The sequence below is a fragment of the Balaenoptera musculus genome, chromosome 14 (genome assembly GCF_009873245.2).
Source record: "Balaenoptera musculus isolate JJ_BM4_2016_0621 chromosome 14, mBalMus1.pri.v3, whole genome shotgun sequence".
NCBI classification, from domain to species: domain Eukaryota; kingdom Metazoa; phylum Chordata; class Mammalia; order Artiodactyla; family Balaenopteridae; genus Balaenoptera; species Balaenoptera musculus.
In genome coordinates, this window is record NC_045798.1 from 51,549,862 (window position 1) to 51,568,903 (window position 19,042).

At 43.8% G+C, this 19,042-nt stretch overlaps 1 protein-coding gene across 3 annotated transcripts in view; it reads left to right on the top strand.

Annotated features, from left to right (window-relative positions):
• ELP2 (elongator acetyltransferase complex subunit 2) overlaps positions 1-9,038 on the top strand; it is a 45,328-nt gene extending 36,290 nt beyond the window's left edge. For 2 of the 3 annotated variants that reach the window (XM_036874313.1, XM_036874314.1), the window contains 5 exons: positions 506-698; positions 2,095-2,216; positions 3,751-3,884; positions 4,632-4,745; positions 8,476-9,038. In XM_036874313.1, coding sequence (XP_036730208.1) covers positions 506-698; positions 2,095-2,216; positions 3,751-3,884; positions 4,632-4,745; positions 8,476-8,632 — 720 coding nt within the window. In that variant the 3' untranslated portion in view covers positions 8,633-9,038. The remainder of the gene's footprint in view (positions 1-505; positions 699-2,094; positions 2,217-3,750; positions 3,885-4,631; positions 4,746-8,475) is intronic. The other variant, XR_005022582.1, reaches the window with a different exon arrangement.
• The last annotated feature ends 10,004 nt before the right edge of the window (positions 9,039-19,042 follow it).

Consider the following 19,042-nt stretch of genomic DNA (forward strand, 5'->3'; position numbering starts at 1 on the left):
AGGTACAGGAAATAGATAGGGTGTTTTCGGTGGGGTGGAGGGATGACCGAAGTAGGGGTTTAAGAGGTATAAACTTTCAGTTATAAAATAAATAAGTCACAGGGACGTAAGGTACCCATAGGGGATATAGTCAATAATATGGTAACAACTTTGTATGATGATGGATAGTAACTAGACTTAATGTGGTGATCATTTCATAATGTCTAAAAATATTGAACCTGAAATTTTGTCGTACACCTGAAACTAATATAATATTGTATGTTAAATATAACTCAATTTTTAAAATTCTGATTTCAGTGCCAGTCTCTAATTAGTCATCATTTCTAATTCCAGTCTGTCTCTTCTCAGAGGTTACACCTGGTTATAGTATTTTCTCAGAAGTTGTGTTTTGTTTTTTTTTTTACATGGATACATAAAAAATACCATAGAAACAATATATTATTTTGAAAAATGTTTTCAGTTTATTTCACTTTAATTGCTTTATTGTTTCATCTCTGTCCTATAGGCAGCTAAGAAAGAGCATGCAGCTATCATTCTTTGGAACACTGCATCTTGGAAACAGGTGCAGAATTTAATTTTCCACAGTTTGACTGTCACGCAGATGGCCTTCTCTCCTGATGACAAGTTCTTACTAGCTGTTTCCAGAGATCGGACCTGGTCACTGTGGAAAAGGCAGGACACAATCTCACCTGAGTTAGGTAAAACAGCTCCTGGTTGGGAAGATTATTAGTGAAACAGTTATGTCCATTTACCTACTTTGAGCAGCTATTGTGTAAAGAGAAATAGAAATGATAACAGGGTGAAGGGCAGAGTCTGGTTGTTGTGAGTCTTTCAAAGTTTTGTGATAACTGAGGAAGACCTGACCTTCCTTGTAAGGATGATATGTATTCAGACATCTCAGATAAAGAAACATAAAAATCTACATGTAGAAAATTTGGATTTCGCAGATGGTTACAGAATGCCACCATAAAACCAAATAGATGATATATACTGAGGGTTTTATGGGACAGGAATAATGAATATACAGTTAAATTATGAAACTCAGAAGGACCATTGTCTTTACCGTTCACCTACCCACCTCTGTCACAGTGATAATTGGGAGGGGTGTTTTAGGCATCCATTTGTGAATAACATGACCCCTGGGCAAGATGTTAACACACCTACCTGCATTCTACTTTGGATCTGGCATAAATTGAAAAAAAAAAAAAAATGAAAAGGAAAAAAGGCTTCGTGTGATTGCAGCAGTAGCCTATTCTTATTCTTCCAGTTTCACTGAGTAGGTAAAATCTAGAGAGCGTTTAAAGTACTTTGTGTTGTTTAATCCTGTTTTTAATTTTTCCATTGATAAAACCTACTGCAGTTTGATCTTATGATATTTTTAGTCCTTTGGGTTTTTTGTGTTTTAGAGAATACCAGGGACTATGACACATACTGAGCAGTATATGTTGTAACAGACTGATTTCATTTGCAACTACTGATTTCCTAACATGCAGCTTTTCCTTTTTTTAAAAAGTTAAAGTGATATTATACTAATAAATCCTTTAATTTGTTATATCTTTATGGATTGTGGATTAATAGATACATTAGTCTACCCTCCATACACAGTTATGTCTTTTAGGTTTAGTCCCTATGAGGGCTAGAAGTTAGTTACCCTACACTTAAAATATTGCAAGGGAAGAGATTTTTTTTAAGTTCATTTTTTTTTTTTTTTTTTACATTATTTAAGGGTTCATTAGTCTTTTTTTCCATAGCTTAATACACAGATCTGGCTACTTCCTGAGTAAGTTTAAATTTCATCAGGCTTCTTCCATAAGCATGAATTGAACTTTTAGTTAAGTGTCCAGAAGATGTTTGTCATCAGTCACTAGAGAGTGACTAGTCAGTATAAAAGCATTGCCTACTAGAAAAATAACTGTATGCACATAGCCTTCTGGTGAGGGATCAGCTGTCTGGCCTTGGTCGGTTGCAAAAGTCTGTGTATATAAATTGATTGTTAAATTACATGCTGTATATGGCATTTAAACATAGCTTTCTAACAGGTAAAAAAAAACAGCTTTCTCCACTTTGTGACTAGTGCATATGTGTTTCTTTCAGACCCAGTTTTCAGTCTCTTTGCCTTCACTAACAAAATCACTGCTGTGCACAGTAGAATTATTTGGTCTTGTGATTGGAGTCCTGATGGCAAGTATTTCTTCACTGGAAGTCGGGACAAAAAGGTAATTTTTTTTAACTTAATATTTTTTCAAATGTAAAATAGTCATATTACAGGTGTGTTTGGATAAAAAACACATAATCCTAATTTTCTGATACATCTTTTAAAAATCAGTTTATGTATTTCCTTCTGTGTTTTTCATATGCATACATAAAAAGGCTTTTCTTACTTGTTAAATTCTATAAATACATGTCTCTGAAATATCAAATAAGAGAGGAAGGCCCTTCAGACACATGACTATCAGATGGCCCCAGTAGGAGAAAAGTAGTAAATGAAATGGGTCAAGACTAAGAAAGTAGGAGAGCAGGAGTGGATGGAGGGACATTGGGAAAGACAGTTTCTGCTTTTCTTTTTCGTACTTTTGTGAATTTAAAATTCTTTCTATAATGAATGATTATTGCTTTTTCATTCAGCGGAGGAGGCGGGGTGTGTGCCTGTGTGTGTCACGAGCTGTGAATAAAATCAGAACAAGTTAGCTAGTAGTAGGTTCTTGACCATGACCCTCGCCCTTGTTCTCTGGGAAATGTTCCCCTGGCCTCTGGTCTTTCCTGTGTTTTCATGCTCTTTAAAGCATCCTTTCCTTTTTCTGCACTTCCTGCAGACCAGAGGTGCTGAGGCACTTGAGCGTTTCCTTTCCTCTCCCGCCCTCTCCAGTCACAGTCATGGTACAAGTTACAGAAGCAGAGGACTAACACAGCATGTTGTCACTCAGTGAAACACTGAAATTTTAGCCTCTGAAGTACTTTCTCTCAGACCTTTACTTCTGTCATTTGCCTATTCATTTCTTCCCCGGCATTTGTCTTCCTGCTCTCTCCCAGCTGCTCAGGCAGCAGGACTGCTGCTGCCTTCCACAGTCAGGCCCGGTAGCAGATGGTCCAGCTGTGGCTGTCACAGTTCGGTCAAGGCTGAAACGGACAAAGCATCATCCACCATGCAGTCTCAGGAATGCACTCCTGCTTGCTTGGGCGGAGCCCTCTGCTCAGAATCTTGCTCTGGTCCTGCGTTTTCACTTCCCTCTCCATTTCTTTGTGACCATTCACACCCTTTTGAGGCGTGAGCTTCCAGGAAAGCCTCATTTCTTATGCGGTGTATCATCAAGGTTAGGGCCTCCCGAGTGAGCTGAGCTGATTCCATGAGCAGTGGGTGGTGTGGAAGAAGAGCCAGGGACTTGGCTGGTTTCATGCATTTTGTGGTAATTTCTTGGGGTGGTGCACGAGCACCTTGAGGACGTGGTGGACAGAATCTCACCGGATCAGAGCTGGTTTCCTGAGTGTAAAGAGCAGGCTGAACACCCCTGGCCTCTGGGCGGGACAGTCATCTTTGGACCAGCGCAGTTGGATAGTTGAGGTCTCAGAGACATGTATCTGCCACGTGGTGGCTTCTCTGTGATGCTTGAAATGCTCAGAAGTCCTGGAACACACATGAAAATGATGCATTTTTTTAAATGTCAGTGTCCTCTATGCCATTGAAACGCTCTAATGCCTTGCTAGAAACCTTGCAAAGAGAAAGTTTTACAGAGTTTGATGTGTCTGTGTTAGGTGGTTGCCTGGGGTGAGTGCGACTCCAGCGAGGACCCCGCTGAGCACAGCATCGGCCCCTGCTCCTCCGTTCTGGACGTGGGCGGGGCTGCCACTGCCGTCAGTGTCTGCCCAGCGCTTAACCTTTCCCAACGGTCAGTCTCTGCGTGGGGCTTCGTCTGATGTTTTCTTTAAGAAGACCACTTAGTTTCTCAATGTGTAGCCCTCTTATACTTTTATCTTTGGGTTCTCTTAGGTTCCAAGTTAACTATTTTTTTTATAATGCTTATGTTTCTCATAGGATTTCTTTTTTGTTTTTAACACCATTTTATTTTATCTTATCTTTCTGATCAACCCCTATTTATTTATTTATTTGTTTGTTTGTTTGGCTGCGCCACGTGGCTTGTGGGATCCTAGTTCCCAGACCAGGGATCGAACCCAGGCCCCCCACAGTGGAAGCTCAGAGCCCCAAACACTGGACCACCAGGGAACTCCCCTCATAAGAATTGCTAAATTGATAGAGCTTGATGATATTCAGCGTGGTGAAATAGAGATCGGGAGTGTGGCTCAGAGGTTCTTGTTTCACCAAATTTAGGACTGTGCTGCTTTCTCTGTAACAAGTATCTTCGGTAGAACAAGGGTCTCTGCTGCCAGCCAGGGAAATACTGGCTCATAGGCCTTGCCAGCAGAGGGCAGAGGTAAAACTGTGAGCATCCTCGATGGAGAGGAGCCTCTGCGAGCACACAGTAGAGCAGCGCACTGGATCCTGGGCCCAGATTTTAAACAGAGTCCTTTGTAAGCCAGAGACAGTGGGAGCACTGAAGAACGACTTTAGATTGGTGATGGAGATAACAGTAGTTCATGCTAAATTAATCACTGTCTTTCCCTTCCCTTAAAAACAGATATGTTGTTGCAGTAGGATTAGAGTGTGGAAAGATTTGTCTATATTCTTGGAAAAAGACTGATCAAGTTCCGGAAATAAATGACTGGATGCACTGTGTAGAAACAAGTCAAAGGTATTTCCTTCCTATTTTTGCTTCCATCAGATTAGATAGAAATCATGGAGTCTTTAGCAGCAAATCTTATGTCACATTTGCATGGAGAGAAACACAAATCTGTTCATGGTGCTTACTGCTAATTTGTACCTCTGTGTTTTGTGACAGTCTTTTGAAATTGATGTTTGTTACTATATTGCACTTGTTTTTTAAAAGTTTATTTGACCAAATTGCTTGTTTGCATGATACTGTGTTTACAGACAACGCATTGGAGATGAAAGTGATTTTCATAATGATGAGTTTCAGAATTTGACTAAGTAGAATCTTAGTAAAATTTAATTCAGAATGTTGGTGGTTTTTTGGAAATATTATAGATTGTGTTTGGTAGCCGAATCTCGTGTTTGAACACTTCAGCTCACATCCTGAAATGGAGTAAACCGTCAAGTGCCCCTCAAGGCCCTGTGACCAGCCTTCAGGCAGAGTAAGTGCTCCTGAGCCTTGTGCCCTGGGCGTGGGCCTTTGCCACCTGAGCTGGCTCAGAGCACCTGCTGTTTACAGCCTCCTCCTCATCCACCTGCTTAGACAGCAGGGAACACTTTTTAATCTGCTTCTTTACCCATTTCATTCATTAAAAATGACTAAACTTTCAAAAAGTCATTAATGTCATTCTGTGTTAGATTTTTTTAGGATTCTTCAACCTTCATATATTTAAACTATCCAAAATATAACTTCAAATACAATTCCAAACGACAGCATCATGAGGAAGGCCATTGGCTTGATGCCGAGAGACGTATTTTACAAGATATACCTTCCAGGGGAGTTTGTCTCCTTACCGGCAAAGCATGTTAATGCTCATGATAATTGTATTTATATAAATGTATTTAAAATGAGATCTGCTTTATTACTGCTGTCCTCATGGGTTCTCTCCCACCTCTCTGATGCTGGGTTTAGCTGTTGAAACAGTTCATGCTGTTTTGGCTTACTAAAGAGAGAGGTATCCAATGAAATTCCATGTTTCAGGCATTTGAAATTTCCTCTCTTCCTGGCCTCCCCTCCCCTGCTTTTCCTTCCTTTCACTTTGCCCTACCCATGATGCTTGCTCTGCCTCTGCCCAATACCCAGACCACTTCTGTGGCCCGAATGTGGAACAGTGGCAAGAAGCCCCTCAGAAAGTATGGGCAGGGGACATGCACAGAATTTGAGTTTTTCATTTAAAATTTTTTTAGTCATCATGGTGACTTTGGATTTGCAAGAACTAATTCCTGGCTTACCTTATATTATTTGGATTGCTAATATTACACTTATCAGATTACAAATACTTTTCAAATGAAAGGTTTTGCTGATAATGAAATATAAATGAAGGTAATATAAGCAAACACTGCCTTCTAGGTTGGCTCCCCAAACTCCCTGTCTTCTAAATGTCATCTGTTAACATGCTGGATTTAAAGAACATTACCAAAAAAGAAAAGAAATGAAACATACCTTCTCAAAGCATATATAGCCAAATAAGTACTGTCCCTCAAAGTAACTTCTCTGGGATGCAAAGTACTATATATATACTAGTCTATATATATACTTGTTTCAGTGATGTCACTACTTCAAATCATTCTTTTAATGAAATGAGAGAACTTTAATATTAATCCAGAACAAATGAGATCCCAGTGATATTGCTGTTACTTAAAATATTTTTGAACTTCTCTTTAGGAACTGTGTTCAAAACTAGCTTACTAGTGATGCAAGAAAACCAATTATGATACCTTTTACATAAAGTTTTCCTCATTTTGACCATTCACTTTTTTTTTTTTTTTTAGCTTAACCTTCATCTTATTTATAAGCTCCTATCCAGATGACTTTTGACTTCTTTCAGTAATCAAATTCATCCTCAAAGGAAGATGAGCTCTCATTGAGAATACTCAGGTCGTAGTCTGTGTGGAAGTATTTCCTTTAGGAGAACTTCAGGAAACACTGAGGCACAGCAGCATTGTTGGAATGTGTGGACCCTTCTAGAGTGGCCACTTGCAAGGGCTCACAGTCATTTGGTGACTTAGGTTCTGGTGTGCTGATTTTTTTTTTTTTTTTTAAATTTTTATTTATTATTTATTTATTATGTTTATTTTTGGCTGTGTTGGGTCTTCGTTTCTGTGCGAGGGCCCTCTCCAGTTGCGGCGAGTGGGGGCCACTCTTCATCGCGGTGCGCGGGCCTGTCACTATCGCGGCCTCTCCCGTTGCGGAGCAGAGGCTCCAGACGCTCAGGCTCAGTAGTTGTGGCTCACGGGCCCAGCCGCTCCGCGGCATGTGGAATCCTCCCAGACCAGGGCTCGAACCCGTGTCCCCTGCACCGGCAGGCAGACTCCCAACCACTGCGCCACCAGGGAAGCCCTGTGCTGATTTTTTTAAACGTGTTTCATCACTTCGAGGCTGTGCTTCATTCTTTTGATCCTGAGAGTGCGTTGGCGACAGGGACTCTCAGAGTCTGCAAGTATGATTTGTGAGCTCAGGCATTATTTTCAGTGTTTACTGCTTTACAACTTGCTTAAGCTTTTCACCTTATTCCGTTTTGGTTTGGAGGACTAGTTTGCAGGTTAAATTTATAGAGGATAGTGTATTTCATAGAGATTTATTAATAATCTATGTTTGGTAGCATCCTAGGTCAGCCATGGGGGCTGGGGGAGTGCGTTAATATGAACCTCTTGCCCAGGGTCGTGCAGTTACAGGTCACATTGGAGACCAAGGTTCTTTCACTGGGTAGTTTATTAAATCTTTCACTCTTTCCTTACCCAGCAGTAAATAATGAGAGTAAGCGTCCATTCAAGTTACAGGGATGTCAGAAGATCAAATAATGTAGAATATGTTGCAAAGTTGGAATTCTTTAGAAAAGGAACACATTTAGTAATGTTGCCTGAAAGACTGATTTTAATAGTTAAAATTGATGGTTAAAGCAAAATTTGACAGAAACGCATTGTCTATTTTTTGCTCTTTTTGGTGGTGTCCTTGGTCAGTAAGTAAAATGTTTTCGAGGCTAACATAAAATTGCTAAAATATTAGTGATGGTATTTTAAAACCTGTACTTTTTTTTTTTCAAAAGAGACAAAAACGTGTTTATTTCATAAGTGCTTTAGATACATATTTTATACATATTTTGGATCATAAAGTATATCTAAACAAAATCAATGGATGAGATTGTAAAGTATATATAGACAAAATTCAGGATATTTTCTGACTGTAGCAAAATAAATAACAAAAAGATGATTAGAAACTCTCCAACTGTTAGAAATTAAGCAACATACTTTCAAACAACACATGGGTCAAAGAAAAAATTACAATAGAAATTAGAAGATATTTTAAACAGAAAGAAAATGAAGACACAGCATATGAACCTTTGTGGAAAATAGATATTTAACTAGATATATTAGAAAAGAACTAGATATATTAGAAAAGAACAAAGACTGAAAATCTATAATCTAAGCATCCATCCCAAGATGCTGGGAAATGTATAGTAAAGCATACAAAGTAAATAGAAGAAAATAATTAAGATAAGAGAACTCAATGAAAGATAAATACACACAGAGGAATACATTAACACAAGAGGTGAAAACCTGTACATTTAGATGTTCAGGTTTTGACTTCTATTTATGTTAACAACACTAATAGGAAGAGCATACTAATTGAATTAATATGCAGGTGAGCACCAGAAAAATATTTCATAGTCATAGCATACATTCATTTCATGATTTCTCTGTCTTTGTTTTAGCCAAAGTCATACACTTGCTATCAAAAAATTATGCTGGAAGAACTGTAATGGGAAAACTGAACAGAATGAAGCAGAAGGCACTGAATGGTTACACTTTGCAAGTTGTGGTGAAGATCACACTGTGAAGATACACAGAGTTAACAGATGTGCACTGTAATGGACTTAATGGCTGCAAGCATATACTCGTTGGTGTCTTAAAAATATTTATCATGTAAATAGATAACCTTTCTTTACCTCATAATTTCATTGCATTTCATGCTTAAGCCCTATGGCAGTAGTCCTTATGTGAGTCTCAGACCCTTTGAAATATGATGAAAGCTACAGACTCTTCTCTCAAAATGTTTATATACACACAGTCTCAGAACCTTGCCCATACTTTCAGGGATTCAGACCTGCATCTGTGTGTCCCAGATTGAGAGCCTCTATTCTTTCTTTCTTCATGACCAAATTTGCCTAGTTTTGTGTCATTTCGGGCCTTCTCTTTTCAAATGTTTGGGACGTTTCATTATTTACTACCCTCCTCTGAGGGAGAGCCTAGAAAATAAAAAGAGATAAAACCCAGATTACTCAATTTTTATTTTAACAGTTTTTGTAAATAAGCAGACCACACGAAGTGTGGTCTTGACCCCTCCCTCCCGGTACACACCAGCCATTCTAGGAATTTGGCAGGTTGTGAGTTTGAACTGTAGTCGGTCTCTTCTCTTATTCTTTAAAAGTACATAGATGCTTCCTTCAGAGTTTGACTTAAAGTGCTTAAAGTAACTGAGAGACATAGGGGCTGGAAAGTAGCGTCTGAATCACCTGAATTTCTGTGAAGTTGCAAGGATGAGTCACAAGAGGAAGGATGAAGTTATGAGCATGAAGGATGCCCCCCAGGGAGAGGGAGCGGTGGGAGCAGAGGGCAGAAGAACACACCAGAAAGAGTGTTGGGTGTGCCTGCTGAGGTTTGGGAGGCTGCCCACCAGAGCTGAGCACTTGGGAGTTGGGTGGAGAGAGGTTAAGAGAGGGTGTGGGAGAGCCTGCGAAGACTGGTGGGAGAGCCAGGCCTCTCCTGACCCTGTGGGAACATGAGCCACCTGGCAGATTGCCACTTTGCACACTGTACGTAGTAAATAGCTGGAAGGAGGGAGGCGAGGATTTTCTTGCTGGGCGTTTATGCTATTATCTAACATGACATTTTACTTCCAAAGAAGTTAAGTGATACTTAGTCCAAAGAAGTTAAGTGATACTTAGTCTAAATGAAGGTTTTTAGACCAGAACTATCCAGTATTTCTAGTCCAACAGAAATATACTGTGAGCTACCTATGTACTTTAAACTTTTCTGGTAGCCACATAAAGTAAAAAGAAAGAGGTGTAATTTATTTTAATGACACATTTGTTCAAACCCAGTATATCCCAAATAGTATCATTTTAATATAGTCAATATAAAAAATTATGTAGCTATTTTACCCTTTCTTCTGTATGAAATCTTTGTACACTACAAATTGCATTTTACACTTAGAGCTCATCTCAATTCATAACTAGCCACATTTCAAATGCTCACTAGCCACCTGTGGCTAGTGGCTGTATCCATATTTGGACAGTGCAGTTCTAGACCACTGAATCTGTATAAACTTGTCTTACACCCTTAGGGGTGTGTGTGTGCATGTGAGCATGCATGCACCAAGGCAGTGAGCACCTGAGCTTCTTAACCTCAGAATCCAGGATGCTCTGAAGGATGATTTCTTTGCTTATCTGCTGAAGGATCTGAATCTTCCCGTTGGCACACAGCAATTTGTTCAGATCCTGCGCACATGGGGTTCCAGAGCAGACTCAGTGGACTAACAGTCCTTTAGAGCCTTTTCCAGCACGGAACTCAACCCCCTGAGGTCTCCTGAAAGCAGGCCTAGTCTTGGAGAGACCAAGTTCATGGTTAGTTGTTGTTTTGCCAGTTGTAAATAGACAGTTTTCCCAAGTTGTCCTGAAGCATCTTCCTCAGTAATCACCTGTGTAATTAATTCAGTTCAGTAAGTGTTTCCAGGACTTGGTGTACATTTGGGCAGTATAGTGAACTCCATACACATACATTGTACTTTTACCATGATAGTCTTCATCTGCTAAAGGAGAACACTTTGAACCATACTGTAGTAGTTCATAACATCTAAAGCAAAAAGGCAGTCTTGCAGCTTTGCTCTGGAGTTGCTGAGGAGTATTTCAGAATCCCTGACCTGCCCTTCCTTGTCTTCCCTGATAATTTCATTTTTCTGCCTGAGTCACAGCATCAAAGCTCAGACTGACGCCAAGTGCCAACCTAAGCAGTTGCTATCTTCTGACCTACATGACTTTCCTAGATGGAGGAGAGGTGATTGGGTTGTGTTCCCAGCACATGTTTACCTTGGGCAACAAGGAGCCAAATCACTATCTTCCCAGTAGCCTCAGGGGGAGCAGCCATGGTTATTGGTCCCAAAGACAGACTGGGGGAATTTGAGGGAGACTGTGCCAATTCAGGAATAAAAGGAAAGCCAGAATCATTCCCTGTCTTAAGTTATCCTCGCCACCGTAGAAAATCTTGGGTTGTCTGTAAGAAAAATGCAAGGCCTTCTACCCACTTCTGTACAAATCCTATGTACTTCTCAAGGCAATCTGGGTGAGGGTTGGAACCCCGATGTAAGGAATCAGAAGTGCGTTTGAATCCTGGCTTACACTGGCTATAACTGGGTAAGCTTTCCCCCTCATCTCTGTAAATGGAGATAATATTAATGGATCAGTCTGACCTTGATTCAGCTCTGTGTGAAAGAAAATGCAAAATGTTCTTTCTGGCTTATTGCGAGAGAGAAGTTTTCTCTCTCAAAAGCAGTCAAGGTAGGCAGACCAGGTTGGGCAGGGAGCCTTCTCAACATGGTCAGGGGACCCAGGCTCTTTGCTACCATGCTCAACGTGTGGCTTCCTCACTATCCAGGATGGCTGCTTGGCCTCCTGCCATGACCTTTGCATCCCAGCCAGGAGAAAGCGGGAAGGCATAAGAGGCTTGCCCCTAACTTTAAGAAAACTTGGAAGTCCATACCGTTGTGCTTAACCTCTGTGGCCTGAATTTTGTCTTGTAGCCGTACCTCAAGAGAGGCTGGGAAATGAAATCTTTATTGCAGGTGGTCATGTGCTTAGCTGGGAATTGAAGTGCTTTATTCTGGAAGAAAGAACAAATGTTAGTCTCATTTCATAAAAAATAACCACTTCATAGGGTTGTTCTGAGGATTAAATGAGCCAATGCATGAAAAATGCTAGCCCAAGGCCTGGATATAGTAAGACACCAATAATTGGTAACTGTTACAATTAAATAAAGCTCAGCTCATGTCACCTCCATAGAGCCTTTATTAATCCCCTTGTTTCAAGTATTCTTTCACTGAATTCATAGTATTTTCTTGTCATTTTCTCTTATGGCATTTGTTACTTCCTGTGTTTTATTAATGTATGTCTTAAGCAGTATCAATTAGCTGCTTTCTATGGTGAGAAAAGTTTGTCTCAAAAAGATACAGGGAATTAATTAGCTCACATAACTGGAAACAGTCCAGTGGTAGGACAAAGCCCATGTATGGTTTGACCAGGACACTGTTTCCCTTTCTCTGATTCTCTCAGCTCTGCCCTCTCCATGTGTCAGTCGTCTTCTAAGGCTGTCCTTCCTCATGGCTATGAGATGGATGAAAGCAGCCCCTGAGGTTACAGATTCCCTTGCTCATTCATATCAAAAAGAATAAACTTTTGGGAGCTCCCTGGCGGTCCAGTGGTTAGGACTCGGCACTTTCACTGCCGTGGGCCCAGATTCGATCCCTTGTCGGGAAACTAATATCCTGCAAGCCATGTGGTGAAGCCAAAAAAAAAAAAGAATTAACCTTTAAACATGAAGTCCCTAGCTTTACTCTGAGTGGACCATCCTGAATTAATCACTGGGGTCAGAGGTAACCACACATTGAGTGGCTGGAGCCTGCCCATGTAGCAAGAGCATGAGATTACCTATTCTGGAGCTGGAGGCAGGGTCGGTCCCATTAAGACCGTGTGGTTGCTCTACATGGGGTGGTTTTCCAAAGCAAAATCGGAGGGGCAGTGGGTGCTGGATAGGTAACCAATGAAAGCCAAGCGTACAAGCCTACTAAAGCCTAAACATCAGGGCATCAGATTTGTTTTCTTGTTTTCCATAGCACCTAGCACAATGTAGCTGGCCCTGTGTACTGTCAGATATTTGCTGAATTCAAGAATAAGTTTGATCGCACAGATGGCTGGCTGGTGGAGGAAGCATTCTCCAGTGTAATCCACTGGTCAGTAAATAGGAAAATTGGCATCAGATCCTTTCCCTGTCTTGGTGGCATAAAGAGGTAGGGAACAAAGAGCAGGAAGGAGATGTCAACCCAGAAGGGAACAAGAAGGGCGTGGTTTGGCCCAGTCCACCCACCCTTGAATGAACAGGGAGAAGCTGGGCCCCGAGGAAAAGGGCCTCAGCTGTGGGTCCACCCACCCTCTCACTCCTGTGGTCCGCCTAGTACTCGGGGCGGAGGGCCGGGTGTTGTTTTGAACATGAGTCTGGATATAACGGAGCCTTGTTCCCAAACATGGTGATTTTGAGCTGCCCTTTTAGCTTCTGTTCACAAAAAAGTTCTCCTATCACTCCAGGGGAGGGAGCTTCCTGGGGTTTTCTGATCTTTTTTTCCACTGCTCTCAGGTTGTTTCTGCCAGAGCTTCCAACCTCCAGGCTCTGGAGAGAAACCTGCCTCCACTGCTGTCTCTCTTCCTGCTCTTCAGGCCTTCTTCTGATTTCTCTGGTATCAGGATATCTAGGTCAGCAGGTTCTCATTGTTAGGGAGGTATGCATTTCACTTCTGGCAGGAAGCACCAATTTCATTATCCAAACTAAATTCAGCCTCCTCTGAAACACCGACCCCATCTCAACTACTTGGCAGAAAATATGATCCATCACAATTGGCAACCCCCAACTACCTCTATGATCAAGAGGCCTCGGGGGTTTTAGCCAGTGGAAAACCTCTACCCTTCCTTACCATTTAAGACTGGACCGTTATAATGGAGCTTCCATCCCCACCAGGATAACAGAAATGCTCACTTAGGTCACTGCATATCACCGAACCAAGCAAGTTGAATAATCTGATCAGTCCTTGTCCTAACTGGCTTTTCAGCCTTAGTTACCACCAAGGCGCTCTCCTCTAGCTCTCCTCCCATCTCTCTTGACTACCTTCTCATTAGTCAGTGGCATGGAGGCAGGTGATCCTTAAATGTCACTGGCCTCAGACACACCTCTTCCCGTCCCTCCTGGACCCCAGCCATGCTCCTCTGCACCGTAGGGTCTGCCCCGCTCTCTTGCCTCAATCCCCATCCCTACCCCTCATCCCCTACCACAGGCTGTGCTCCAGCCTCACTGAAGTTCCTGCTTTGGGAATTTTCTGAGCCTTTTGCACCTCCAGACCATTGTACATGGAATGCTACCGCCCCACCCAGGACCCTCTGGAGTCCTAGGTGGAGGAGGCTCAACCTTTTGAAGGAAGGCCCCTTCTTGGGCTCTGCAGCACGGAGAGGCGACCTGGCTGTAGAGCCATCTTCTTCACTGTCCTGGGGGCCTCTCAGCCCAGAGGCTGCCTCATGGACTGTTGTCTTCCCAGCGCCTACCATGTTCCTAGCAGGGAGCAGCTTCCCGATGAACATTGAATGAGTGTCCCTGCCAAAGCACGTTTTCATCTGCAGTAATTCAGCCTGGACAGTTCCAAGAGGTTGTAGCTGGTTTCCCTGCCCCCAGTTCCACCACCCCATCCGGCCTGGGCACAGTCATTAGACAGTTTGGTCGAAATCACCTCTTGGGGACACTTTCTTGCTCAAAAATCTTCAGAATGAAATTCTATTCCCTTAGACTGACTTAAACCTGCCTTTCAAAACCTGCCTCCAAACCTGCCCCACCTCCTTCCTCAATCCCCACAGACTCTAACTCTGAGAGGCACTCACTGAACTGTTGCCAAGTGAGTGAATGAATGAATAGTACATGAATGAATGTCTCCTGTATTGTGGAGATTCTCAAGAATGGAGTCCATTGCCAGGGAACACATCATCCTGAGTACAGAACCAGGCTGAGTGGGATGGCCCAGGGGCAGAGCCTCACCAAGGGGGAAAGATTTTAAGACAAAATTGGGGCTGTCTACCCAATCTGGCTATAGACATACTTTTCACAGTTCTTGGTGAGAGAGGGGTGTCCGGAGGAGCTGAAGGGCTGTTTCACTACAAAGCTATGAACTTTGGGTGCAGAGGCTGGTGGCTGCCTGGGGCCTCAGCATGGACCAGCCCAGGCTATTCCAAGGTCCCAGGGCCAGCAGATGGACCAGGGGAGATGAAGCAGTGGTAGGCCTATAGCACAGGAGTTCACTGAACGATGAACACGTGTAAGACGTTCACTGATGGGGACTGGAGGTTCTGCTTCAGGCAGGGTAAGAGCGAGCGCTCCGATTTCTGACAGTCTCTTTCTGGCAGGAGAGGCCCAGGGAGTCTTGGTGAAATGCACTTGAAGGTGCCAACTAGAGACTGAGGCTCCCGACGTCCCCACCCACCCCACCCTCTCTTCTTTACTGTGGCCCAGATCACAGGCTTCCTCCTTTGGGGTGCCTTCCCTGGACTCCCTGGCAGGAAGGAGCTCCTTTCTCTCTTCTCTCCTGCCATTCCACACTTGCATCCTGAAGCGAAGCCACAGGGCACTCAGCCCCCATTGTCTGTGTCATTTCCCTACGTGGATGTAGGCACAATATCTTCACATCCTCCTGAGCACACGGTCCCCTGGGCAGAGCCAGGGGCTTAAAGATACTTCTTGACTAAGTGGTAATTCAGTGGTTTTTAATGACCTTAAGGGTTCTGCACTGTACATCAAAGGACACAGTCAACAGAGTGAAAAGGCAACTACAGAATGGGAGAAAATATTGCAAATGATAGATCTGATGAAGGGTTAATATCCAGTCTATATAAAGAACTCCTACAACTCAACAATAAAAAAACAACCAAGTTGGGGGCAGAGCAGGGGGGAGCAAAGGACTTGAACAGACAATTCTCCAAAGATGATATATAAATGGCCAATAAGCACGTGAAAAGATACTCAACACCACTAATCATTAGGGAAATGCAAATCAACAACACAATGAGAGGCCACCTCACACCCAGTAGGATGGCTACTGTAACAATAACAAAAACCTAACCAAACAAAACAAAACCAGAAAATAACTATTGGTGAGAATATGGAGGAATTGGAGCCCTTGTGCACCATTGGTGAGAATGTAAAATGGTGTAGCCGCTATGGGCAACACTATGGCAATTCCTCAAAACTTAAAAATAGAACTACCATATGATCCAGCAATCCCACTTCTGACTATATATATCCAAAAGAATTGGAAGTAAATTCTCAAAGAGATACTCATACACCCATGTTCCTAGCATATTTGCAATAGCCAAGAGGTGGAAGTATTCCAAGTGTTCATCAATAGATGAATGGGTCAAAAAATATGGTATATACATACAGTGAAACACTATTCAGCCTTAAAAAGGAAGGAAATTCTGAACACATGCTGCCACATGGACATTATGCTGAGTGAAATAAGCTAGTCACAGAAAGACAAATACTATATGATTCCACTTATATGAGGTATCTAGAGTAACCAAATTTGTAGATACAGAAAATAGAATGGTGATTGCCAGAGGCTGGGGGAGGGGGAAAGGGGAGTTCTTATTTAATGGGTATAGAGTTTAAGTTCTGCAAGATGAAAAGAGTTCTGGAGATTGTTTGCACAACAAGGTGGATATACCTGATATTACTGAACTGTGCACTTAAAAATGGCTAAGGGGTAAATTTTATGTTATGTATATTTTAACACAATTAAAAAAAATGTTTTTTAAAGGAGTTCTGACTTGGCCCATTCAGATTGTTCCCTAGCAAGTTTGTCCTAATGTAACACCCTTGTGGATTTGTGATTTGTTACTTGGCCACATAACACCTTGAGGAGAGGTACTCCTTACATTCCCAGGGAAGTAACCTAGGCCCTCACTGCTCAGGGTGCCGTCCAAGGACTCTAGTGTCCGCATCGCCCAGGCGAGTCAGAAACACAGAACCTTAACCACCACGCCCCCCAACTTAATCAGAATCTGCATTTTCATAGGCTTCCAGATGATTCTTGCAGGTTAATTCCTGAGAGGGCTGGCCTCAAGGAGATCCTCAGGGAGAAGTAGTGCATTAAAAGGAGGGGTGAGAGGAGCATCAACCCCCAGCACTCTCCCCAACTTAGAGGTGGGGAGGCGGAGGCCCTGAGGACCACCGTGGCTTACACCGGAGAGATTGTTGAACACATTTAACTGGTTGGGCTCTGGAGACTGACTTCCCAGGCGCTAGCTTGTCCACCTTCTTCTAGCTGTGTGCCCTTGAGCAAGTTACTCTACCTCTCTCTGCCACAGCCACCCAACCTGTAAGAGCCACCTCATGGATCTGTTTATTTAACTGTTGAATAATTAGTACAGATAAGAGTATACATGTGCCCAGTGCAGTGCCTGCTCCTGTTGGTACTGTTGCCAGAAGTCACATTTAGAGGTTAGAGTGCAATGGAGTGAGGCCAAGATGCCCAAGGTTCCTGCTCCAAGTATGGCCAACAGGTACGCTGCAGGGAGGTGGCTGGATGGTGATGCTAAGGAGCAAACTCGGGCATCCATCCATCGATACCATCCATTCCTTCCAGAGTAAGATCCTGGGGATAATTTTTAAAAAATATTTATTTATATATTTGGCTGCGCCGGGTCTTAGTTGCGGCATGCGGGATCGTTTTTCGTTGCAGCATGCAGAATCGGGGATCTTTAGTTGCAGCATGTGAACTCTTAGTTGCGGCATGCAGGATCTAGTTCCCTGACCAGGGATCAAACCCAGTCCCCTGCGTTGGGAGCGCGGAGTCTTAGCCACTGGACCACCAGGGAAGTCCTGATCCTGGGGATTCTGCAGTGAGTGAGACTAGCCAGGGCGGTCTTCAGGCAGGGGCCACCTAGGCAAGGGGAAGCCTGGGCACCGGCTCTAGCACTGCAGCCCGGTACCCAATGGCTCTGGCCTGGGCCACAACCCGCCTCCCCCACCCCCAGGGTCTTTCTCAGATCTGGTGTTGGGGGCTGAGCCAGGAGGGGCTGGTGGGCCACCAGGCAGCAGAACCCTTGCTTTTTATACAAGCAGAGGCTGGACCAGGGAGTCTGCTCCACGCATTGTCACGCATCCCAAGGTGCCTGCAGCGCACACACAGGGTGACTGAGGGCCTGGCTGCAGCACAGGCAGTGAACCTGTGGCCTGGGTGCCCTTCCCACCTTGTCCCACTGCAGCATACTTTGAGAGCTGAGACAGAAAGGAAGGGGGCAGAGCGCAACCATTAAAGGAATGACACAACCATTAAGAAGAACAGGAAGTGACAAAAGCTGGTTAGAACCTACTAGGCCCAAGATGGCGGAAGATTCAACTTCCAGTAGGCCTTGAGCCTCATTATACTCTCATTGTAATACATTAGCATCTGCTAAACGACACACCCGTGCCATGACAGTTCCATAAAAGACCAAAAGCGGGTGCTGCCCCAATTCCTGAAAATCCCTGCCCCTTCTCTAAGATAGCTAGAATATTCCTCCCACTCATTAGCCTATGAAATTACCCAGCCCATAAAAACTAAACACCCCATATTTCCCTGGCACCTCTCTCGCCTTCTGAGACCAACCACACTGTATACGGAGTGTGTATCTGTCTAAATAAACCTTTCACTTTACTATGGCTAGCGCTTGAATTCTTATCTGCACCGTCTGCCCCAGGAATATGACTTGGGATATGACCAAGATCATCCTCTCACGCCCCATTTTTCCTACAACAGAGCCAGTGGTCCATTCCTGGGGCCCCACCTTGGGTTCCCAAGGACCCGAATCTGAGTCCTCACTTAAGCCTCCAGACTTTGCCGCCCTCCGATGCGGGTTCTGCACAGCTCTCCTCTCACCTCGGGCACCTTTCCTGGGCCTCCAGTACCTTTCACTCCATCCCCGGAAGCCGGCCCCCACCTGCCCACCCGCTTCCACACTCACACTGGGCCCGGCAATTCCCGCCCGTGGGTTTGGCCCGCCTCTCCACACTTGAGGCAATGGTGTCCTGGGATGCAGGACCCTGGCGGAGCGGAGGAGGTGCTTTTGCTTGGGTCGCACTGGAGCTACCGGGTCCCGACGGTGCCCACCTGCCGCGACCTTATTAACCAAACTCATCGGTCCCTAATCTTTTTCCTCTTCCACCTTTTGCTCAGCCACATTCTCAGAAACGCCGAGCACACGCCCCACTGGGGAACAGCACCTGGGGAAGTCTCCTTGCAAACGCCCCGCCCCGCACACTGGGGTTCCTCCACGGAGAGTGAGGCTCCCGGGCGCTGCGCTGGGCTCGGGCCAGGGAGAGTCGGCGGGGAGGATCGCCAGGTTCCAGGATGCCCAGCAGCAAAAAGCAATTCATTGCATCTTGCATCAGCCTCTCCGTGGTACCGTAAACGAGAACTTTGTGTTCCAAGGGTCTGGG